The sequence below is a fragment of the Onychostruthus taczanowskii genome, unplaced genomic scaffold (genome assembly GCF_017590055.1).
Source record: "Onychostruthus taczanowskii isolate IOZ18803 unplaced genomic scaffold, ASM1759005v1 scaffold41, whole genome shotgun sequence".
Lineage (NCBI taxonomy): Eukaryota > Metazoa > Chordata > Aves > Passeriformes > Passeridae > Onychostruthus > Onychostruthus taczanowskii.
Window position 1 is genome coordinate 2,178,668 of NW_024501571.1, and position 25,012 is coordinate 2,203,679.

General features: G+C 42.8%; 2 protein-coding genes across 3 annotated transcripts; one reads left to right on the forward strand and one right to left on the reverse strand.

Annotated features, from left to right (window-relative positions):
* Positions 1-30: 30 nt before the first annotated feature.
* DCLRE1C (DNA cross-link repair 1C) lies at positions 31-12,049 on the forward strand. Its single transcript, XM_041413348.1, is given in 14 exon segments — positions 31-146; positions 299-350; positions 2,014-2,098; positions 3,286-3,345; positions 3,992-4,047; positions 4,126-4,227; positions 4,519-4,591; positions 4,756-4,896; positions 5,421-5,522; positions 6,106-6,242; positions 6,403-6,457; positions 8,036-8,124; positions 8,991-9,091; positions 9,570-12,049. Coding segments are annotated over 14 exon segments (2,127 nt in total). The 5' UTR covers positions 31-37; the 3' UTR covers positions 10,535-12,049.
* On the reverse strand, positions 9,765-24,049 carry SUV39H2 (suppressor of variegation 3-9 homolog 2). 2 transcript variants are annotated; one of them, XM_041413350.1, is made up of 7 exons: positions 24,006-24,049; positions 22,887-23,032; positions 21,258-21,929; positions 19,221-19,367; positions 17,533-17,662; positions 16,051-16,166; positions 9,765-9,803 (listed from the first exon to the last, which is right to left on the reverse strand). In XM_041413350.1, the coding sequence occupies exons 1-6, from the start codon at positions 24,022-24,024 to the stop codon at positions 16,057-16,059; spliced, it is 1,224 nt and encodes a 407-aa protein (XP_041269284.1). In that variant the 5' UTR covers positions 24,025-24,049; the 3' UTR covers positions 9,765-9,803; positions 16,051-16,056. The 2 variants fall into 2 exon arrangements, with proteins under 2 accessions (XP_041269284.1, XP_041269283.1); XM_041413349.1 differs by lacking the exon at positions 9,765-9,803 and having other exon boundaries at positions 12,185-16,166.
* Between the last annotated feature and the right edge of the window lie 963 nt (positions 24,050-25,012).

Below are 25,012 nucleotides of genomic sequence, written 5' to 3' on the forward strand. Positions count from 1 at the left end.
TGGGCGGAAGCGCGCGCGCGCGCGCGCGCCGCCCGCCATGAGCCGGTTCGGGGGCCGCACGCGGGAGTACCCGGCGCTGTCCATCGACCGCTTCGACCGCGACAACCTGCGCGCGCGCGCCTTCTTCCTGTCGCACTGCCACAAGGGTGAGGGCCCGCCGGGGTCCCCGCAACGCGCCTCCCTCTCCCCGCCGGGTCCCTCCCCTGTGCCTCCCTCCCCCCGCCGTGTCCCTCCCCGTGTCCCTCCCCGTGTCCCTCCCCCGCCGTGTCCCCCGGCTGACCCCCGCCTCTCTCCCCAGATCACATGATGGGGCTGCGGGCCACCGCCCTGAAGAGGAGGCTGGAGGGCAGGTACGGGCTGAGGCGGCTGAAGAGCGCGAGGAGCCGCCGTGGGTCATAAATCCCGGGATGGGAACGGGACAGGGACACCTCCCGCTAGACCAGGCTGCTCCTGCCTGGCCTCGGACTCTTCCAGGGATGGGGCATCCGCAAGTTCTCTGGGCAGTTTGTTGCAGTGCCTCATCACCCTCGCTCATTGTAAAAAACTTATTCTTTGTACCTCGTCTAGACCTGCCCCCTTTCAATTTAAAGTCAGCTCCCCTTGTCCACACCATGTCCTTGTGGAAAGTCCCTCTCTATAATTCTTAAAAGCCCCTTTTAAATATCAAATGGTAGCAGTAATGTCCCCCCAGAATTTTCTCTTCTCTAGGCTGAAAAACCCCAGCTATCTCAGCCTGCCTTCATAGCAGAGGTGCTCCAGCCCTCTGAGCATCTTCGTGGCCTCCTCTGGAACTGCTCCAGCAGGTCCCTGTCCTTCCTGTGCTGGGGACCCAGGGCTGGCTGCAGCGCTGCAGCTGGGGCTCACGGGAGAGGAGCAGAACGCCCTGCTTGTCCTGCTGCCCGGGACAGTGCTGGTGATGCAGCCCGGGATAAGATTGGCTTTCTGGGCTGCAGGTGCACACTGCTGGCTCATGTCCAGCCTCTCATCCACCCGTACCCCAAAGTCTTCTGCAGGGCTGCTGTTAACCCGTTTATCCCTCAGTCTGTTTTGATACCAGGGGTTGCCCAGACTCAGGTACACTTGGCCTCGTTGAACTCCATGATGTTCATGAGCTTCGTGAGGATCTCTGTTGTTCTCTGGAAGCGTTGGTACACGGAGACAGTGCTGTGCCTGTGCAGTGGAGGGGCCAGCTGTGCTCTCTGAGGTGTATAAGCAAACAGGTAGCCAGCAGTTTGAGGGAGACAGTTATTCCCCTCTGGCCATCATCTATGAGACTTTTCTGGGGTACTGTGTCCAGCCCTGGGCTCCCCTGGATGGTAAATTGATAGGTGTTCTGATCAGCATCACCACGCTGGTCTGGGGCCAGGGCTGTGTGGTGTGTGACGAGAGGCTGAGAGAGCTGGATGTCTTCAGCCTTAGGGGTAGGTGACAATCATATATCACTGTTTGCAGGTAGGGATAGAGGAGATGAAGCCAGGCTTTTCATGGAAATGTATAAAGAAAGGGCAAGAGACACCTTTTTCACCCTGAGGGTGACTAAATGTGGCAATGGGCCCAGGGTGGTTGTGGACCAGTTCCTAAGCTCTCTTTGATTTATTAGAGTATGTATTGCATCTCCTCTGATGCAAGCAGAGAATCTCTTTGCTCATCAGGTCTCTATGCATCAGCTTGAGCTTCATAAGGAGTATTGTGTGTTCTGCTGTGTGCTGACTGTCCCAAATGCCTTTCCAGGGGTGTGTGCAGGGGTAGAGAAACAAGCAGATAGGTCACGGCCATGTGCCACACGCTGCATTTGTGTCTGCACCAAACCCTGCAGGCAGGGGCACACAGGGGTAGGTTTGGGTTGCTGTGCTGAAGAGAAGCCTGCAGGCTTCCAGCTCTGCAGGTCTCCTCACGTGAGAGCTTTCTGAGGGCAGGGTTTGATGTACTGGGTGCCAGGTGCTGATGTGTTGTTAGATTGTTCCTCGTGTTTGCTTTAAAAAACACTTATCTGTGTTTTTTGTCTCCTCACAGCTTGAAAGTTAAACTATACTGCTCACCAGTAACTAAGGAATTGTTGTTGACTAACTGGAAATACAAGTTTTGGGAGAATCATATTGTGAGTTTGTGTTTATTTTGAAAATAGCACTTTCCAAGCAGTGATTCTCAGAAAGAAGCAGCTCCCTGCTCCTCAGGAGTGTCTAAAGATTGGTGTTGATACAGCGTTTCAGGGCTTGAGTACTTCCAGCAGTGTGCCTTTCCTGCTGCTCGCTGTGTGGCATTGGTTTATTGCTGCTTGTTGTTTAATTATTTTCCCCCCACAACATTTTTCCTTTTCTCTCAGCTTCAGCTTTACATGAACTCATCCTTACACTGATCATTGTACATTTGAATTTGTATTCATTTCCTTACCTTGCTCATGTCTCTTTGCTTCTGTCCTTTATTTTTCTTTGGCTTCATTTAAAGTCTCTTACTGCTTGGAGTGTATATAATCTGAAGTTATATGATTTTCCTTTTACTTTTTGGAAAATGGACAATAACATGAAGAAGTTTTAATATAAAATCACTGAAAAAACTTAATAAATTTACATGATTTGCAGTGTTTGAAGCCAGACTGCAAGGGAACAATGTTATGTACAGGTGTGACTTGAAGTTATTTCCTCCCTTTTGCAGATGCAGGCATTATAAAACAGAACATGAGTTTTTTTACAGAAACAAAAATAATTAGATCATAATTATTATATATATGTATATAATATTGTATACATTATAATAGTTATATAATAATTATTAATTATAAAACAGGCATTATAAAGTAGAACATGAGTTTTTTTACAGAAATAAAAATAATTATCTCTGCACCAATACAGGAATATGTCCTTCCAGTGATTTGTGGGCTCTGCTTCTGGTAATAGGGGGCAGTGGGAAGCACTGCAGCAGAGATCTGTTCTAGCAAGATCCACTGCTGTGGGACTGGGATTTTGGGCTTTGCAGTCATCCAAAAATAAGGCATGTGATCCATCCAGAGGAACAAGAGCTGTTGCTGATAAAAGTCCAACATGCTCTTTTTTTAGGCATGCACACCTTGGCTGAAGTATCTCTATTTAATTTTTAGATAACTTCAAGGAAAATTTATTCCACTGGAAATGGAAATTTATGACTTACTATGAGAAAATGAGTTTAATTTTACAGGCTTAGCATTAGCGACAGTGAGTGCTACAGATGTCTACATAATAAATAACTAGACATAAACATGAAACAGAATGTTCAGTAAATCCTATAATGCAATTAATCATTTTGTTACAGGTTGCATTGGAAGTTGAAACACCAACTCAGATTTCTTTAGAAGATGAAACATCTGGTGAAGTAAGTTACAGGAAAAAAAGATTCATATGTCAGTCATGGGCAGTGATGCTGTTTACACGAGTACAGGAAACACAGCTGCAGCATCTGAAGTGCACAAGCTATTTTTAAAATGTATGTGCCCCTCCTCTCCTGTAGTGACAGAGAAAGAGATGGTAGTTCTCAACTACAAAAGGCTCAATTCAGACTAGATAGAAGGAAGAAGCATTTTACAATGAGGATGGTGAAACACTGGAACAGGTTGCCCAGAGAGGTGGTGGATGCCCCATTCCTGGAAACATTCAAGGTCAGGATGAGGCTCTGAACAGTCTGATCTGGTTGAAGATGTCCCTGCTTATTGCAGGGGAGTTGGACTGGATGAACTTTAAAGGTCCTTTCCAACCCAAACTATTCTGTACTTGCTTACCAGAAACCAAGGAAGTAGAACTGTCTTCTGTCCAACTTGCTTAATAAACACCATACAAATACTTGGTCCTCTCTTCTGCCATGACAGGATGGTGGCTGCAGTGTGAAGAGAGGCTCTGGTTTTAAAAGCAATGCTAAATGCTGCAGGAGGCTGTGGGGAGTAATGCATTGCTCTCACTGTGCTGACAGAAGTACTGGTAGTACTTACTACAGCCTGAAAATAATGTTAACCCCTCTCTTCCAGAAAGAAGATGTAGTGGTGACACTTCTGCCAGCTGGTCACTGTCCAGGTTCAGTCATGTATGTCCTTTCAATACTTTAAATGTTTCACCACCTGGCATTTAATGAGGCGTTTGACCCAAATGTTGCTGTCTGCAGGTTTCTGTTTGAAGGTGAGAATGGCACTGTGTTATACACAGGGGATTTCAGGCTTGCAAAAGGAGAAGTAGCCAGAATGGAGCTTCTGCATTCAGGGACCAGGTGAGCTATTTGTGGGATACAGAAAGAACAGAAGATCATATGGCATGGACAATTTGGCTAGGTATTCTTTATTTTTTCCTCATTTTTAATTCTAGATTAAATATAATTGCTATACTGCAATTATATTTAATCTAGAATTAAAAATGAGGAAAAGTGGGGCAGTTACAAGCCCCCTTTGACAAATTCTTTGTAATCAAGAGGTAGAATTACCTCCTTTTGAAGAGAGAGGAAGTGGTGTATCTCAGCACTGTGGTATAATGTTTACTCTGATGTCACATTTCTATCCTCCAGGGTAAAAGACATCCAGAGTGTGTATTTGGACACTACTTTTTGTGATCCCAAATTTTATCACATACCAAGCCGGGTAAGTCTAATAAATTGTGAGAAGAAAGGCCCTTGAAACTGTTAATTAATTAACTACCCCTTTGTTAGGAAGGTCTTACAAGGCAATGCCATTTTGTATTACTAAGTCACAGCACTTTGGAAGTCTCTTCCAAGATGATCGACAGCACTTTCTACACTCTGCAGGAGGAATGTTTAAATGGGATCTTGGAGTTGGTGCGAAGCTGGACCTCACTGTCTCGTAATCATGTTGTGTGGCTGAACTGCAAAGCTGCTTATGGATATGAGTATTTATTCATAAACCTCAGTGAGGAACTCGGAATCAAGGTAATGTTTTCCTAATTGCTGCTTTGGAACAGATCCTCAGTAATTATTGTGGTCAACACTGAGCTGACAAGGGCTGTTCAGAGGGCTGCTCTAGGTCACAGTTATGCCTGTTTTATTTATTAACTTCCCTTAAAAAGTGCAGTTGTGCTCAAATTGAGGTAACTAGCTGACTTCAGTCTGGAACATCTGGACTTTTCACAGAGAAGTTAATTCCCAGTTTTCAATTCCCAGTGTTTACCTCACTCCCTTTTATTTTGTGAATGATAAAAGTCATTTGCATACAGCATTCATAGTATATATATATTCTGATTTTCTCATGAGTATTCATCCTTCTTTAGCATAGGTGGTATGTTCTACTTGTTCCAGATGTCCAAGTTTTGGCTGACACATCTCTGCTTGGACATTATTTGGAGTAATAATTTAAATGCCTGCCAGCATTTGGGGAGAACACAGTCACATATATACAGCTGCTCCAGCTGCAGTCTGGCAAACACTAATAAAGAGTAAACTCTGGTTTTCTCTAGGTGCACATGAACAAACTTGATATGTTCAGGAACATGCCAGAAATCCTGTGCCATGTTACCACAGACCAACGCACGCAGATCCACGCCTGTCGACATCCTCGGGTGCGTTCGTTCTGCAAAGCCTCCCCTGACTTTGCTGTGAAAGTGTGGTTACAGGTGCTGATGTCTGGGGCCTCTTGGGTTAGTGAAGATTGGTGAAATGGTGACTTAATGTGAAGCAGAGTGAAAACCTTAGTTAGTGGGTTGAAGTTGTTTTGGTTTTTTTTTAAGGAAAAAAAAGGGAAAAATATATGAGCTTGTGCTAGGAGTAATTTAATTGTATTTGAAACCTGAAAATTGTTTTTAAGCAGCTGAGTAGATCAATTGGGTGTTACCCATTTCAATGTATCAAAAGCAGCTCAGATGGTGCCTGTGTGGTTTTAGCATGTGGCCATCCATTTCTAGGATGTCTGTCTGGCTGGAGGCTCCTGCTTGGAGGAACACAGGTAGAACCTGAGATGGCGCACTGGGACATTGGTCTCTCTGACTGACTTGCTTTTCCAGCTGCACTAACGAACCAAGGTGTGACAGGGTCTTTCAAGGGAATTAGAAATGAGAGAGAAACTTCATTTGGCTAGATACTACACTGCTTAATTTCTGGGTAAAAAAGGTCTCTGTTGAACTTAATTTTATATCCACTGGACAGGATGATGACTGCTTCCGAGGGAACAGACTTCCCTGTGGGATAACTTGCCTCAATGGAACTCCCCTGCACGTAATCAGCATCAAACCCTCCACAATGTGGTTTGGGGAAAGGAAAAAGAAAACCAATGTAATAGTGAGGTGAGCATTTGGGCCACACAGAAACCTGTTGTTGCAGGTTTGTATCTTTCCTGATGGGTGTATAATTGAATCTCAGAATGGACTTCAAGAGTAGGTTATGCTGGCCTGTGACCAGAATGAAGAGCAGTTACCTAATTTCTGTGCCTCTTCTGTTTTTTAGGACTGGGGAGAGAACATACAGAGCTTGTTTCTCTTTCCACTCTTCATACAGCGAGGTTTGTATACTTCTAGTACTGAGTATACATTGATTAAGAAAATGTAAAAGAGTTTTGATTATTCTGGAGTGGATGACATGATTTATCATAATAAGAAAAAATCCTGTCAGTTATAAGATGTAAGGAGATAGGAAGTTCTGAATGCTGATGACAGAGAAATTAGTTTTAATATAGCTGCAAAGGAACTTGTTAAAGTAGGGCAGGATTACAAGCCTATTTCCTGTTCTCTCTTCTCAATGTATAGTCACTTCTACAATTGTTTTGACTGCCTTTCTATTTTAGATTATTGTGTAACTATGCAATGCTTAAAGCAGAGAGTTTTAGTTCACAATAAGTTGTTTATCTGCTGTGACTTAGATTTGGGTGGGTTTGCCTTCTTTTCTCAGCCCACATATTTAAATCAAATTTTCTCTCATCCTGACTGCTGCTCTTTCCCCTTTTCCTGTGTTAAAAGACTAAAAGGAAATTGGTCATGGCAGCATCCTCCCCACAATCACACACTTTCATTTAACATGACTCGATACAGCTCTAAAAACACTTACTTCTCTTAAGAAACTGAACTGAAACTGGATCAGTGATAACAATGAACTGTCACAAAGTCTTGCATTACAAAATGGGGGAAGGCAGTACTGTTTTTAACATCCTGATTAAGTATAAATTTGCTCTGCCATGCAGAATTTTAAATAGAGGTCCCAGTGTGGAATTTCTTGGTGGAATATGGGGGGTTGTGTAGCTCTAACACTCCTACCTCCACATGCAAAAATAGATGGGTCTGTGTCTTGGTTTGAGACAATTTAAAGGAGAACGCTCTGGAACGAGTTGTCTCTCTTTACAGGTTCAACTAATCCCTTTCCACCAACAAGGAATGAACAGGAGTAGATAGAAGTGAAAAAAACACCAGTTTCCTAACAAGTGCAACAGCAACAGGAAAAAATAACAGTAAATAACTGCTAGATACAAAATTGCAATAACATTATGGGTCACCCCAGGACAGTCCTCCTGTCTGTACAGATAGCATTGTAATCTGCAACCTGCAAGTGTTTCCAGTGCTCAGCAGGAGTGCCCCAAACTGGACACAATTCTTCAAGAAATTTACTGGAAATCATCTAGATGACAGAGTAAGGCTTGGAAAAAACAGTGTGTTTTGTTATAATGGGCTTTTAGAGGGTACTTTAGGAGAGACTTTAGGAATAGGAAAGGAATACCTGATCTGCATAACTGGAGACTTAAACTCCAGTAAGAAAAATGCATATTTGAGAAGATAGCAGCAGTAAGGACAAGGAACCACTGGATCACATTCCAGGTCTGCCCAGCCATTTCTTTCAGGGACAGTGATGGTCTTGTGTAGTAATTGATAATTGCAGTGAGGTGTTAGGTGAGACTGAGTTCTCAGCATCCTTTCAGGCCTGTTTCCTTGTTCCAGAGGAAACCACTTTGGCAGAGTCATGGGCTACATTGGTCTTTTCACAAAGACTACTAGTAGTACTTTTGGATGTGCTTGCATCAGTGCTGCCTTTAAGTTACATTCTTAACTGTTGCTGTAATTTGCTAAATTGCTTCTTCTTTTCTGGAATTCAGATCAAGGATTTCCTGAGCTATATCTGTCCTGTGAACGTGTATCCCAATGTACTGCCAGTGGGTGGGACAGAGGACAAAGTTATGGAAATGTAAGTGACAAGTGGCTCCTGGAGGGAGGTGATTCAAACCTTTGATTGGTCATTGTTCCTGTAAGGACAATTCCCCTCTTGAATCCCAGGTTCACAGTAGGGCAAACTGCCTTTTTCTTTACTTGTCTAATAATTCAGATTTTTTTTTTTCCTATATTCAGTCTCACAGACTTGGGCTTTCTGAAGCACACATGTATGTTGAGCTGAGTCTTAGAGTTTGTACTACTTCTATCTGTGTAGAGGCTTTTCTGCTCTGTTTGGGAGGAAGCTGAATACAGTTTCATCTCACTGTGTTCTGTGACCCATTTCTATTTGTCATTGCTACTTCTCAGAAGTTTCTTTTAACGGTGGTTTCTCAGTGGACTTGAACTCCTCCCCTGCACAGCATTAGAGAGGCCAGTTCTCCTGTGCTGCTTTAGATGTTGGCAGATTAAAAAGCACCCTCAGGGAGCAGGAGAGCTGTGGTGTGTCAGTCTGGACAGAACAAAGATTCCTATTCCTTTCTCCTTTCCTCCTTAGTAAGAAAGGAGACTTCCACTTAATAATCACTGAATAAAATTGTAGTCAGATTTTGAACCCTGACAGCTTGTCTTCTGAAAGGAAGGAACTACGAGATAGTTTCCAAAAAATGTACATGTTTTAAGGTAAATATATTGAAAGGAAAGATTTCTAGCTTTCAGTTGCTGAAGCTCACCAAAGAATCAAGGACTTTGCCCTAAGTATTGCTACCTTTGCTTTAACATTTTTGCTGCAGTGCCTATGAAAGGCATGGAGTAGTGTATTTAAAACACGTTAAAGGATTTACTTTTGCTCCTGAGAGCATCTGCTGAGTTCTAAATATTAACTGCTTTTCTCATTCCCTTCAGATTAAAGCCACTATGCAGGTCATACAGGAGAATCACAGAACCCAGGTACAAGCCCTTAGGAACACTGAAGAGAGCCCACAAGAGAGAATTATCTGATACAGGTAAAGGTTCTGCTGCTGCTACTGCACCTTAAATGGAAGTCTGAGACTAAGCAGAAGTGCCAAAAGCTTTGGTGTTCACCACAGTCTGTCTGTGTGTTGAAAGCAACAGTTGGAAAGGAGAAGTAGAAATTATGTGAACTTAGATATTAAGAGGATGAGAGAGTACTAACTGTGTGAAAACACACTTGTTTGAAGTCTTAAAATGTACTTAACGCTCAACAGCCCTGTAAGTTTTTGGATGGAGTTCGTTCCCTCTGTCCCAGACCAGTCCTAGGGAAGCATGTTCTGTCTCTGTCAGGCACTGTGCCAGACAAGGCAAGGCAAACACTGTCAATATCATCCTGCAAAATCTCCAGCTGGATTAAAGAATATTTTCCTTAATTTATACTAAATGAATTTTTATTAAAACTTTGCTCTCAGTAAGATTTTAGCAGAGATTTGAACTTTTCTTAGTGATTTTCTGTTTGTTTCTTTCCAGATGAAGATGATCTCTTTGATTCAGAATTAATTTCTACAAGGCCTAAGATTCCAAAACAGCACAGAGGAGAGTGCAGGCCCTCTAGCACAGGACAAGCTACAAATTCTGAAGGAAACATTAATGAGAGCACAGAAAGTTACAAAGGGACCATAACTTACACCTCCCTCAAGGTAGACTTCGTGGACTGTGAAGAATCAAATGATGATGATGATGATGAAGATGACGAATAAGAACCTGAAAAAAATACAATTCAGTGTCTTCCCCATGAGCCAGATGTCACTTCCACAGCCAATTTCAATGGAGTAACTAGTGACCAGCAGGAGTCTAATGCCAACGTCCCTTGCTGGGATGAATTTTTTACAGGTAATAGACTAGAGGAAAGCTCTGAAAATGAGGACAACCTCCCATCTTCAGCAGATGCTGGCGGGTCCCAGTCACTCTTCAGTGATTCAGATGGAGTGAGTGACTCAACACACATCTCCTCCCAAAATTCTTCTCAGTCAACACACATATCAGAGCAGGGGAGCCAGGGCTGGGACAGCCAAATGGACACAGTGCTCATCACCTCCCAGGAGAGAAGTGCCCTGGACCAAAGCACAGGTGGGAGCAGAGCAGTGGTTCCTGTGCTGCAGGAGAGTCCCAGGGACATTCAGCTGGACAGCAGCAGGGGGAAGCCACCAGGTCAGGACAGACCTTGTGCCCATGATGGTGCCTGTGGCTTGAAAAGCAAAGGCTGTGAGAAAGCTGCAGAAGATGGCACTGCCCACGTTCAGGATGTGCTGGCAGAAGTAAGTGACAGCTCCAGGACTCCTGATCTGGAGCTGAGGAGGGACTCCCAGAGCTCCTCTGACTTTGAAATTCCCTTGACTCCTGGTGCTGAAGCGCCTCAGCCAGATAAACTGCACTATTTATACAAGAAGCTTGCAGCAGGTGAAAACATAATCAGTGAGAAAAAAGTCTCATGAGAACAGGTATAACAGATTACCTTGTGGTAACACCCAGCATGTTTATTAGTACCTGAATTTTCTCTTTCCTGCTGGTTACTGTCTGCAGCTATGCTGAGTCATGCTTAATTCAGAAGTATCTTACTGTCAGAACCAGGAATTTGCAGTCTGTGTACCTTTCAGTATTTCCAAGAAATACTGAAAAGGGAGTATTCAGAAAGAATTCCCAGGAGGGACAGTAAAAGCCTTCTACCTCCCAAGGTTCAATTCTCCAGGACTGTAAGTAGACAAAAAATGGACCAGACAAAACTAAGGGACACTAAATGAAATTTAGTGTTTATCTTGAGCTCTAAGAGTTTGCCTTTGTAATGTGATCTCAGGTTTTAATAAAATAGCACACTATTGACTGTGGGGAGGAAGACCTAAGAAGGACCATGCAAACAAGGCAGTTAAAATTTGGCTTTAATCCCTATTACCATTGTTTGTCATTATATAGCAATTTAATCAGTACTCACTGCAGTTATTTTTAAAGACAACTGCAGAACAGATTAGAGAATTACTAAGGTTGTAAGGGGGTTTTAATTTGTTTTAAATTGTTCATTTCAGAAAGTCTCTCTTGACACTGAGCTTTCACTCCTGAGTTAGGTACTGCAGACTGCTGTCTATGCTTCACACCCAACAAACAACTTGTCATCACTTCCTCTGTGTTCTGGTTTGTTCTGAATTGTTCTTCAGAAAAACTTAAAATCCTGTGTTTCCCAAGTTACCAGCTCTGGCAGGTAACTCAGCCACAGAAGGTAACCTGGTGTCCCAGACAGGCTCCTGTACTGCAAAACTTCACCTCCTCTGCAGCACTCTGTAGACTTCACTGTTTTAAATCAAGACAATGTATTCTCCATGCACATGTGCCATCATAACTTTCTGCCAAAATTCTTAGCTTCTAACATAGAAATGTAATTCAGGTTTTTCCTAAACTGGAGTGCCTACAAAATATCCAAACCACAGAAGTCATCTAAAAATCCCTGAGGTCTTATATCCACGGTCTTAAGTCCCAAAGAATTAAACAAACTTTAGCACAACATCTCTCTCCTCTGAGTGTGCCTTCACTTGTTGTGCCATGCTTAGCACATGTGAATGTTAAACCAACCAGCATTCTGCCACAGGAAACAGAGGCAGGAGGGTCAAAGCATTGCCATAATCTATGTATGATTCTAAGGATATTAAAGATCCATGTATTTCTCCACTGTTACCTTTCCTGCTGTTTGTGGGATTCATTAACCTAAATTCCAACTTTGGGGGTCTTTTAGCAAGCTTGAGTGAGTGGAACTGCTGTTGGAACTACCTCTGTGAATAAAGTCAGACAAAACAGAACCTCTTCTGTTGGCTCCTTTCATATCTGAAAACTGCATGTAAGTTCAGGGCTGCCTTTAACAGGATGCTTAAATACACAGGAATCCAGTCTGTTCAGGCAAGTATTAATTTATACCAGTTCTCACCAGACCTAAACTGAAAACACATCACTTCCTCATGGTCCCTCTGCTGGAATCCTTACAGTCCTAGAAAATTTGGGTACAAGCCAGGAATTAAGAAGTTGCAGCCTTAAAGCAAATTCTAGTGCTACAACTAATTTTGACAGGCTAATTTATTTTTTAAAAATGACAACAACAAGAGAAAAACTAAATTTAATTTATTTTATCAAAAACTATAGGAAGACAGCAATACTAGAGATGACACAGTATGAAAAGAAAATGTTCCTGAGCTTACAAACTGTATATTCTAATACAGTTCCTAAAACATACATTAATAATAACCAAAAGATTGACTTAACTTGGAGATTAAATAAATAGACAATAGCTCTTCTTACAGGTGATCTTGCAGCTTTAGTTTTGCTACAAAAAATAGAACCAACAAAAAAAGAACAGCTGGGGGACAGGCCACAGGTTACCAGCCCCCAAGAAGTGCATACACAGGACTGAATTGGTGACCATGACAATGCCAACAGACTGCAAAACAAAGGCAGAAGCTGGGCTGGTTTAGCTTCCCTAAGAAATTGAAAACAGCTGTTTCTCCATTTTCAGTTTGGCAATTTTCTGCCAAACTCATAAAAACAGTAAAAGGTGTTTTAAAAGTGACACAGTGTCCCATTAAACTAATTCACTGACTGCAATCCAAATACACTGTGAATATGTAAATATAAAATACTGTTCAAGGCTCTTATGCTGGAAACTAGATCCACGGGTTTCCTTCAAATAAACACAAAATACTGCTACCTCCCAGAACATAAATTAACAGTTCTTTATTTATGGCAGAAGATAACACACATATACTTAACAAACAACAGCGTTATTCCAGTGCTGGTGGTAACATTCCCTGCCTCTGGAAAAGGCAGACACCACACTCCAGTACAACTGCCACAACTGTTACCTTCTAAAATGCATCTACTTGCAATACTTAAATCAAACTGGGCATGGGGAGAGACAGAGCCTGGGGTCTGCCCCGTGCCTGTGGCACGGGCTGGAGTAAGGAATTAATCTCTTGCCGCAGCTGCTCCATCCTGCAGGGACAGCGCAGGCTGCAGGCTGCGGCGGATCAGGGAGCTGGAGACTGCAGATTCCATCCACATGGAATGCACTGCTCATTTGAGCTACGTGCAAGGGAAAGCACTAATGACTCCAAACGATGCAAGATCATCTAGAGTTTGCTGACATTAAAGCTCCACATTCCACTTAAAACTTTAAATTAAAAGAAAAATTCAATAGTGATATAGCATGATAAAAACTGACAAGATTCAGCATTTATCAACTGTGGATACTTTTAAATCTAAGCAAACTTCCTCCTATTCATTAAGCAATATAAAGTCTCTATATCAACGTGTATCTCTGTATTGTAGATTACAAAACTCACACAGCATTTCCAGCAGCCCATGCTCTTCACCAAAAGTGTAAAACTGATTTTGGCTAGTAGCATATAAAATGTCATTTGCTACCAAAGAGCCAGATCTTCAGTACAAATGCAACTGTGCTTCTTAAGAAACAACCTTGAAATGCTCTTTTTGAAGTGCTAATAATCAACATGGAATTTAAGGCATTTTCTAACAAATTAAGTAAACAGTTACATGCTAGGTACTTGACTTCATTCACCTGAGCCAACAGCTGTGCACCTTATAAAGGTAACTAGCTGACCTATGATACATAGCCAGCATCCAGCTATGGAGCATCCATTTATGGAGCAACATTATTCTGCCTGACCCTGTCAACATTTACATGACTGGTAAGCAATATGCAAGTTTTACAAGCTCTGAGTCCATGAGAAAAAAGCATGTGGATCATCCCTAGAGCATGGACCTTGGCTGTAACTCTACTCATCACCCACCTCAACTGCTCTTCAGTGGTTCTGAAGCCAAGCAAAACTTAGCATATGTTATGAATAGATTGAGACAACTTTAAAGATGATCAGGGAAAAAAAAGATGACTCAAGCAGCTGAAGAACAGCACATTTCTCAGCCTTTACATTCAAGAACATCTTACAAATGTCTACAGCAAATGGGTATACTCACCCCTAGTCTAACTTCACTGAAGTTAACATTTTTGCAACCAGAAAATACAGGCCTAGTATCTTAGAAGTCTGTCACTAGGTAAAAAAGACACGGTATGTAAAAATTTAACCAAAACCAGTTGTGAATATACATCAATCCCAGGGCTCTTTTGCACCTAACAGATAACAGAGCATATCTCCACAATGCACTGGCTTTGTTAGACAATGGGCTGCTCTCCTTAACCTTTTGCTATCTATCTCCAAACTGTAGCCAGCAACTTGTTTCAGCCACAACTGCCAAATTTCTGTAATGAAAACAAACGGCAAATGTTACTTCTGACAATTCCGTATTTACAAATGCTCTGTGGAACTGCAGTCCTCCTATAGAATCCTAACTAAAAATCAGAGCATAACTGAAAACATTCTACGTAACATCAGCTAAGAAGTTCAAGTTTTACACTTGAGATCTGTTAATACTAATTACAGAATCACAGAATCAATTAGGCTGGAAAAGTCTTTTGAGATCATCGAGTCCAACCTATGACCAAAAACCGTCTTGTGAACCAGACCATGGCACTGAGTGCCACGTCCACTCTTTTTTTAAACATCTTCAGGATGCTCCTCTCTGAGCAGCCCATTCCAGTGTCCAATCACCCCTTCTCTGAAGAAATTTTTCCTAATGTCCAACCTAACCACACGCCCCAGCACACCTTGAGACTATGTCTCCTTGTCCTACTGCTGGATCCCTGGGAGGCTGACCCTCACCCGGCTACACCCTCCTGTCAGGGAGCTGTAGAGAGAGATAAAGTCAGCCCTGAGCCTCCTTTTCTCCAGGTACATGATGGAATGGCTTGGTGAGCTCATCTGCCAGCTCTCTCATCACCCTAGGATGGATCCCATGGACTCATGAGCATCTAAGTGACTCAGCAAGCCTCCCACTGCTTCTTCCTGGATTACAGGGGGACTATTCTACTCCAGCTCAGGAGGCCAGTTGTCCTGAGGACAGAACAACTGTCTTAATGTTGAAAACTGAGGCAAAGAAGGTGTTAAGTACCTCAGCCTTGTCCTCATCTTTGGTGATCATATTCCCTGACTGTATCCAACAAAGAATGGAGGTTTTCCTTGCCCCTCCTTTTGCTATTAACGTATTTATAAAAACATTTTTTACTAACCTTTAAAGAAGTGGCCAGGTTAAATTTTAATTGAGCTTTGGCCTCTCTAATTTTCTTTCTGCAATTACTTCCTTTGCATGGAATTCCATGGATATTTTACAATTTGCACTCCTGTGAACCTTTATTTACACACTGGCTCTCCTTAATCCCTCACCGTGGTGTCATAAATGTTATTGCTAAGATCTTCAAGTTTTTCTTTATATAACAAAAAAAAAAAAAGCAAAAGAACTGTTCAACTAAAATTTAGAATTCAAAGCAAATGCCTCCTGACTTCTTAAGGTATGGAAAACACGTAGCTTGAAGCTGAGTCACAGGAGGATTGGATTGGATATTAGGAAAAGGTTCTTCATCCAGAGGGTGGTTGGGCACTAGAAGAGGCTCCCTGGGGAGGTGGTCAGAGCACCAAGCCTGGCAGAGTTCAAGAAGTGTATGGACAATGCTCTCAAGCACATGGGGTGACTCTTGGGGATGTCCTGTGCAGGACTAAGAGTTGGACATGATGACCCTTGAGGGTCCCTTCCAATCCAGCTTATTCCATGATTCTAGGAATATTGACATCAAGGTACATTTTAGTTTTCTTTGCATACATTTTACGGCTTCCTAAACAACTGCTCCAGAAAAATGAATTTCCAATCCCCATTAGTAGTTCCATATTGTCTTGAAACACTACAATTTCTTTCTTTGGCCAATGCCATTTCAATTACCAACACAATACCTTGTTTTCACCATCCTCATTTAGATTAGATGTATGAATACTTGAATATATGTGTGAAAGAAGAATCTTCTTAAAACACATCAAAAAAAGAACAAAATATTTGTGACTTTGGATACCCGAACTCAGTTGAGATAACCTCTGCAACACATGGCTCCACATTTACAGACAGTTCTGATGCTCTTTTTGGATGGGCTAAGACCTTCAGCAGAGTCTGAAGTCAGATCTATTGAACCTGCAACACAGATGAACACAAGTAAGAAAGTTCTAAAAGACAGACCAAGATCATGCCCAGTATTCAAACAGCTTCTAAAGGCCTTCTAACAGCCCAGTTCAAAGAGCTGTGTGTGAAGCTGTACTGACACCCTTGTTACAGCTACTTGTACAACACCTGGCATACACATCAGAATCCAAAACTCAGACTCAATCTCTGTAACCCCCAGATATCCACATGGATCAGCTGAGAGTGCAGCTGGCCTTCAAGGGCCTTCAATGTCAGCGTCACAAACAGAGAGAAAGAGGAGTTTTAAGGTTCAAATCAATTTGGCACTGTGGTGTTTTCAGCCCAGATGGCAATGAAACACCATGCAGACACTGGCTCACTTCCACCCCAGCAGAGCAAGGAGGAGATCCAAAAGTAAAACTTTTAGGTTGAGATAAGAACAGTTTAATAATTGAAACAGTAAAATATTGTAATAATTACGATATTCTGATTATGCTGATGCTGATTATTAGTAGTAGTAATAAAAGAAAAAACCAAACATGAGTGATGCACATAAAATTGCTTACCTTTGGCTTATTGAAGCTCAGAGGCCATCCCTGAACTCTGATCAGCCCCTTCTGGATATCTCCCCAGTTTCTACACTGGGCATGACATTCTCTGGCGTGGAATAGCTCTTTGACCAGTTCATCTATCTATGCTTCCTATCAGATTTTTTTTTTTACATTTTTTTGAGTACCTCCTCACTGGTAAAGCATGAAACACAAAAAAGTTCTTGATTTAAGAAAACATCAGTGAATTATCAACACTGTTCTCTTATTGCGTCTAAAACACACCACTGTACCAGCTACGGAGAAGAAATTAACTCCATCCCATCTGAAGCAGCTGTTCTATAGGACCTACACCCACAGCTGAGGCCTACAGGACACCAGAACTCAAAGACACACCTATGGTGCCTCATGCTGCTGAGCTGTTACAACTGCCTTAGTATCTATCTTAGTAACTATCACTAGCAGACTACTTAGAAAGTAGTTTACCTGAAATGCTGATTTGAATAAAGGAAAGCTTTATTTAAGGGCAGCCTCACCATTCCTTTGAGCATTCCTGGGACAAAGCTTCAAAATCATTTGCTTCACCAGACAATCCAACCACAATCCCTGATGTGCTAGGAGCACTGAGGGAGCAATGCACTAGAGGTGCAGGCAAAAGCTCCTGGGTGTGCTTCTCTCTGCACTACATGCCATGAGCAATGACTGTTCTGAAAGCCAGAGCTATGTTATAAAAAGCTGAGCCTGAGTTGAAATGCTACCATCATTCAGGCTGCAGCAAAACCCACCAGCACCCCAAAACTTCCACAAGAACCATGTTAAAATGTGCAGACCTTTCATCTGATAGTCAAAGGTTAGCTCTTCTCCAGCCTTGATGGTTCGAGTAGAGAACAGCGCTATTCGAGGAAGACGCAAGTCGAGGTTATCAATAAACACATTGAAGACTTGAAGATTTGGATCACACTGTAAGCAAAAATGAATGCAGTTTCTGTTTAGAACAATTAACGTTTAATATCACTGAAGTGTTTAAGTAAACCAAGGTCACAGCAAAGAAAGAATGGGTTCTTGTCTCAGTGACAGAAGTCTGCAATTAAGTTATCTTCTGAAAACAACAAATTGAAATAATGTTCCAGAGAACATCTGTAGCTCGGATTCAAGTCCTTCCAGGAAGGCAACCTTTGCACAATGTGCAGACTACACTAATATGCAACAACCTATTAAAAAAAATGGCACCTTCAAAGGTGACAACAAAAATGGTGACAAAATAATTAAAGCTACATTCAGAGGCTAGTACTACCACCAAAACCCATAAAAAGAATTAAAGTTGAAAGAAAACTAAAAACAACCTAGTGTTTCAAGCCCCACAAACTCACTGCTCTGTAGTGATGTTTAAGCTCTGCTTCCAGGCTAGAGATAACATCTTCATACTATGCATGAATTTCTACTGTAAACTGCAAACCTGCCTGGCTTCTGAATTCCCTGCCATGGTCTGAGTGCTAGGAGGAAGGTGAAGGTCACTAAGCTGGAAATAGAAACCACTTCTTCATTTTGTCTGGATTAAGTGTCAAAAGTCAGTAGTCCCTGAGACTGTTAAATTCTGAATGCTTTTTTGTTAAGAGTGAAATATATCACGCATTAAAGAATCAGAATTGAAGTTGCAGACATCTGAATTTACACTGAAGATATCTAAATTTACACTCCCATTTGCAAAAGTGAAGAGCAACTATCTGTATCTAAAACTCTTATTCATCCTTCTCTCTGGCAAGTCTGCAAGAAATACAAGTGTCCTCATCTCACAGACCTGAAGACATTAATTTTCGGTATGTGTAGAATACTGACTGCATACCTCACAAACATTAGATTAGTAAGAAATAATAATTTTTCGTTCAGGAATCCTTATAAATGCAGCTCAACTTTCTTTCTTTAGGTACTTCAGTTGAACTTCAACAAAACACTACAAAAACTGCCTGTTAAAATTTACTTTTGAGCTCTCTGGCAAGTTTAGATTAGGAGGAAAAATTATATTTCTCTGCTGTAGATACCTAAGAAAGCACAGGAATTTACTCTTTTTTCCTCTCCAAGTTTGCAGGATGAAATTCAGAGTAACATTCCAACCTACCCAGCTACAAAATAACACATCAATTCCTGTCATCTCTGACTCCTGGCAAAGTTCATTAAGGAACTGTCACATATCAAGTATTTCAGGTACTCGGAAAAAACACACCCAAACCAACCCTATTTTGGTTGTCTAGAACCAGCTGATTCAGTGAAAACTCCAGTCCTATAGGATGTCCACTTCAGGAAGCATCTCTCCCCCAGATTTTTGTAGGCAGTCTCAATCCAAGTGAAGCCCAGTATTCTGTTCTATTTTTAGATCATCTGATTAACTGGACTGTGCTGGCATGAAGCAAACTATTCCAGAAAAACTGTCAATGCAGTAAGGAAATGTTTACATTAGACGACATTTCTAGCACAATTAGGATAACTCCCCAAATTATTAGTATAGAAAACAAAGTCTTACACTGTGGTTCACAAAGTGGGACACATTTCCATATCGAGCTGCATCTACTGTAAATTCATCTGAGTCATAGTCCAAATCAAACAAGTATGTATTTCCCTGGTTGTCATAGAACTGGCCTCGCCTCTCTGCTTCCTCACTTGTAATCACCTAAAAAAAAGAAATAAAAAAGGAATAAGGAAACCTGCATCATATTATTAATTATTACTAAATCAAAACAAAAATCACAATCAGGTTAGAAAAATACTTAGCAAAAAAATACCACAATAAGTTTTTGATGTTGAAATAACATTCCATCTAATGAATGAAGAATACATAACAGTACATACAGCTGAACTAATTATTTTTGATTGAGGCTTCTCTGGGTGCAATTTGTCTACACCTGATGCACAGCACTACCTTGTCTCTGGAAAAAAAAACCCATATCAGCACCCTCTATTAATAATATTGGTGATGACAATACAATCAACTGGTTTTACCTGAAGTTTCTATATACACACTTTCCCCATTAGATCCAGAAAGCCTCGTTTACTTCACACAAAACCAAGATTCAACCTTTTCCCTTTGCAAAGATGATCAACAGGTATCAGTCTTTAAAACCCAGCCACATTTACAGCCCAATATTCATTTCCTCTCTTCCCAGAAGCATCTCCTCCTGCTATTTTTGACTGCAGTGAAAGATCCTATTCACTGCAGCTCACACACATCACTTCACAAAGCTCAATCTATTCAATTAGGCAAGTGTGTCACTGTCAACAGACGAAACAGCTTAAACAATTTCATCTGCAGCCCATCACATTAAACACATTCTGTTGTGCAGATACAGCAAAGAAATCATAATTTTGCAGCAAGAGACATGCAAAATGTGATGGAATTGGACAACAAATCCCTCTAAAATCTGATAGATGAGATTTGAGAACTCAGCAGTAGATATAAAGTAGATTCAGGTGAAATGGTAAATACACACTCTTTTCTTTAAGCAACATAATCACCTTTCAGTGAATGGAGTATATGACCTTTCGTATTTTTAAAGGAAATGGATGAACATGAGAAGAAGTTTTGGGGCAGGAAGCATGGAGGAAATCTACTTAACAACATAAACATTGTACAAAGGGACAGAAGGAAATACTTTGAGTCAACATAGTAGCAAGGCAGATTTGTGGTAGAAATGAAACACACTGTAACAGAGAGGCTGCCAGGAACTGCTGGTGCAAAGAGCCCAGGAACAGAGCAGAGGCTGAAACACATAAACACAGGGCAATACAAAATCTCAAGAGTAGCTCAAGGTCTGTATTTTATAACATAAAAGTTCTCTTTGAAATAGTACGAGATTGAATAAGCAGATAACGTCTGTACTATGAATCTTATTCTTGTTGTTAATCAAAAGCAATAAATACGCATGGAAATACTACCTTAGAAGTGCAGACAAAACAAAAAAGGGACTGAAGGTCTGTGCAGGGAGTTTGAAAAGAGCTGTGCTTTGGGAATGGCAAAAAACTACAAAAAAGATGATCAGGGAAGAATGAAGAATATGATTGCCATGAAAGAAATTAAGGACTTGCCTTTAGAAATACTATTAGGGCATGTATCTAAAATAATTCTTTAGTGCCATATGAGATAAATATTCTCTTTACTTTTGACCTTTTACAACTGTTCTGGAATGAGGGAATGTTCTAGACAACATAATTTGCTGTTGACTTCAATGTCCCTTTATCTCTCTACTCAAAAGCAGACTGATCTATTACATAGCAGAATCACAGAGTATCCTGAGTTGGAAGAGTCCCACCAGGATCACCAAGTCCTGGCCCTGCCCAGGACATCCCCAGGAATCACACCATGTGCCTTATTGTCCAAACACCCCATGAACTCTGTCAGCCTTGTTGCCACGATCACCTCTCTGGAGAGCCTGTTCCAATGTCTGACCACCCTCTGGGCGAAGAAGTCAAGAAGTATGAAAACTGAGAGAAAGCTCATTCAGATTTTATCTAACATTTCCTTGATTGTAGGCAATTCACCTCTACGAGATAAATACATACCTACCTCTCCAACATACTCCATCACAAAACTGTTGGTTTTAATTTTCTGGAGGGTTTTTACTCCCCAGCCACGGCCATTGTTGGTTCTGAAGATGCAGAGGGAATATGGGGTCCCTTTTTGCACAATCCTATTGGGGCAGTCAGGCCCACACCTACAATATGAATTGCACTCATAGATGGGCAAGCCAGGCTGGATTTTCAATTTCTTACGTTTATTGTAAGCCAAAATAAACCCAGCCTCCTTTGGACAGCACTTCTCAGCAGGGCAGTCAGCACATTCACAGCCAGTTGTTATTCCATTGAGCACATTTATTCCTGGAGCAGGTTTATACTCATTGATGTAGTAGAAGTCTAAAGGAGGGCCTTCAAGATCCACGGTGTTTTCTACCAGAATCATTGCTTTGTGATTCTTTTTCCTGTTGAGTTCTTCTTTCCACCTCTTTAGAGCTATTCTTTGTTTAGCCTTCTTTACAATATAATCTGCAATTGCAGGTTTCAAAGTTTTAACATGATTTCTCAATTTCATTGCTTTGCCTCCTCTCCCCCGAGACAAGTATTCATTCTTGTCTCTAAGAAAGTTCTGAATAAGCAGAGGGCAGTTCAGATGTTTCTGAGGTTCCCAAGTATTTGAAGACTCTGGCCATCCTTTCCATTTCACAAGATAGTATGCTTTGCCCTTGAAACAGAAACAGATACAGATTTAGCCAGAGCTCATGTTGCTGAAATCCAGCATCACAGAACAACACAAACAAACACAAGAGCTCTGGACTTAAGGATCAGCACAAAGGGCAGAAGGCCTTGATGTCTCCATAAAAATTACAATTGGGGAGAAAGAGAAAAATCAGGTTGTTTGCAAATTAACTTCTAGCACGACTTTGCATACTTTACAAACTGGCTCTAGGGGCAAAGAAATCAAAAGCTGGGATGAACTCTGATTGCTAACAGCATACCTGGAGGAGGAGGAGGCTAGTTTGTCAAGGCAGGTGGTAAGTTACGCTAACTCGCTGTATGACTCGTATGCACAAGGAGAATGCAGTCATATCACATACAGAACAAAAAAAAAAAAGGCAAAATGTAGCAAAAAAAAGTCTAAAACCCACTACTGGTCATATCAACCATCCTCCCAGAACACTAATTTGATAAGCGAAATATTGTATTTACAATGAAGCAGCATACATTTTGCACTTATTTAAAAAGGACAAATAACTGTAACAAGGACAAATCCTGAGACTGAATTTCACAGGAATCCATTTGCAGCACATAGCCCTAATTCTTCGTCAAACAGACTAAAAGAAACAAGAGAGAAATACACATGTTTGTCTACAAATAAAGGAGAGGCATCATAATTCATACTGAGCTACCACCCTAAAACATCAGCATCAGATACACAAAAGTGAAACATTTCATGTTCTAAATCTCTGTAATTTCAGGAAAAGATCTTCTTTCCACATACTGAAAGTAGCAGTTTACACCACTTTCTGTTTACAGTTTAAAGTTTAAAATATATTTAATTTGACGCCAGCAAAACCTTTGTCCTCACTGTCTGCTGCTTTATATTACGAGCAAAACTACCTTTGGCTTGCTTCCAAATTTCAGCTGAAAGAGTGATCAAATTGGTCTGTGTTTCTCTTACCTCTTCTACCTTGTAGTCACACAAATATTCCACCTCATAACTCTTTAGACTCCTGTTGGTGATTCCAATGGATTTACATGTGAGATTTTCCTTCCTACATAATTCTTGGAGGGTCTCAAGTGAAGCTAGACATGGCACATACCAGGCTACAATAAGAAAATTGGTAAAGAATCCTATTTAATGTCTCAGCTAAATTGAAATAATTATGCCTCATCCCAGAGTCCCCACATTACCATTTGTTACAGCAGTCCACGAGTCTCTTGTACAACTGCAGCGTCTCCAACTCAACCCTTGTCTAGCGGGTCAAGTGAAACACGTTAATGATTCCCTCCCTGCACCTTCATTCTGTACAGTACGAACGCGTCTAAAGAGGGCAGAGACTTCCACAGGTGAAAGATACACTAAGCACCAGAAATTTTTCTACAATTACCGCGTGGCATAACTGAATTACGGCAAGCAGGAAACCTCCGTTCTTTAACAAGACCGCCAAATTTCTGTAGTCAAGCGCAACTGAGTACTTGCGATGCAACCATGGTGACTGGACGAAGAGATAGAGACCTACATTCCTCGTCCGGAAGGATCGCGAGTGCCAGCCAGGCGGATTTAGCGGGACGAGACACTCCGCAGGGCGCCAGCGCCCGGGAAGCACCGGGATCAAGGGGCTGGATGGAGTCCAGAGCGGGAGCCGCCGACTGCGGGGCCGTGCCCGCCTCCCCCCGGGGCTCCGCGGGGCTCTCCCGCCCCGGCCCGGCCCCAGCGCAGCTCACCGAGCTCGGGAGGGGGCGGCGGTGCCTTTCCCGCGTCCCCACCCTCGGTCCCAGGCTTACCCCAGGCACCTCCCGCCCTCCTCCCACAGCTCCCCTGGGGCAGCGGGCAGCACCCTCAGGGAAGCGGGCAGGACCCTCAGCCCTTCCCTCCCCGCCCGCCGGGGGTCTGTGGGCAGGGGCGGTGGGAACGGTCCTGGCAGAGCCGGGCGACAGAGACCGGTAGCGGCTCCCACCGCCGAAAGCGAGCGGGAGCTTCCCCACCTGTCGTTCCCCCCGGTCCGTCCCGGTCCCCCAGAGCCCGGGAGGCAGCGGAGCCCCGGGCGGCCCCGTCCCCAGCCCGCTCCCCCCTCACCTCCTCGCCAGCCCTCCATGTTGGGGGGGAGGGGCCGCGCTCGGGCAGCGCTAGCTCCGCCCCTCGCCGGAAGGGGGCGGGGCGAAGAGGGCGGCCCAGGCGCGCGCGCGGCTCCGCCCGCCCTCCCCTTTCCCGCCTCCGCCGTGAGGGGCCCCCGGAGGGACGGAGCCGGGAGAGCGGGAACGGGGCGGAGAGCGGCTGAAAGGGAGCGGGACGGACTTAAAGCCATTTTGCTTTTGTTCTTACAGAGCTCAGGGACAGGCGGGGGAAGCGCGAGGCAGCTTCTTTCCCACGCCCCTCAGCTGCAGAACTGAACAGAACCTCGGAGAAATGGTCCCGGCCGTTCTTGGGAGGGGGGAATGTTACACCGTCATTACACCTCACTCCTCACATGAGGTGTTTACTATTAATGTAGCTTCGACAGAAGCACAGAATCGATTAGTTTAGAAAAGGCCGCTGAGATTATTAAGTCCAACCTATGACCAAACACCACCCTCGCAACCAGACCATGGCCCTAAGTGCCACGTCCAGGCTTTCCTTAAATGCCCCTGGCTGTTTAATTAAACACTTCACCACATCCCTTGGGCAGCCCATTCCAATGTCTAATCGCCTTTAATGTGAAGAAATTCCTCCCACTGTCCCACCCAAACCTCCCCTGTCACAGCTTTGTCAGCAGCCTCTCATCCTGCCGGGTTTTCTCCCAGGTAACCACGGACAGGAAGGCTCCTTTCAGGCAGGTAATGGAATATGGAATACACCTTACAACCCTCAATGGGCTACAACCCCCTCTTACAACCCAATGGAACACCTACAGCCCTCTTCAAACCCAGACAGATACCTGTGTTCGCTAATTCTTGAGGCTCTCCTGTGACATTTTCAGTGTTTACAAGGTAACACACGGCTGTAGGCAGTGAGCTGTTGTCCCTTAACAGCACTTTAGGCTGAGACACTTACATTCCATAACCACACTTGCCTGCTCAATCTCGTTATTGAAAAACCTGCCAGTT

Coding starts and splice junctions, on each gene's coding strand:
- SUV39H2 (XM_041413350.1), bottom strand. Junction 19,368..21,257: donor TGATGGAGTATGTTGGAGAG/GTAGGTATGTAT, acceptor TCTTTTTTTTAG/GTGATTACAAGTGAGGAAGC. Junction 16,167..17,532: donor CTTTGACTATCAGATGAAAG/GTCTGCACATTT, acceptor TCTGTGTTGCAG/GTTCAATAGATCTGACTTCA.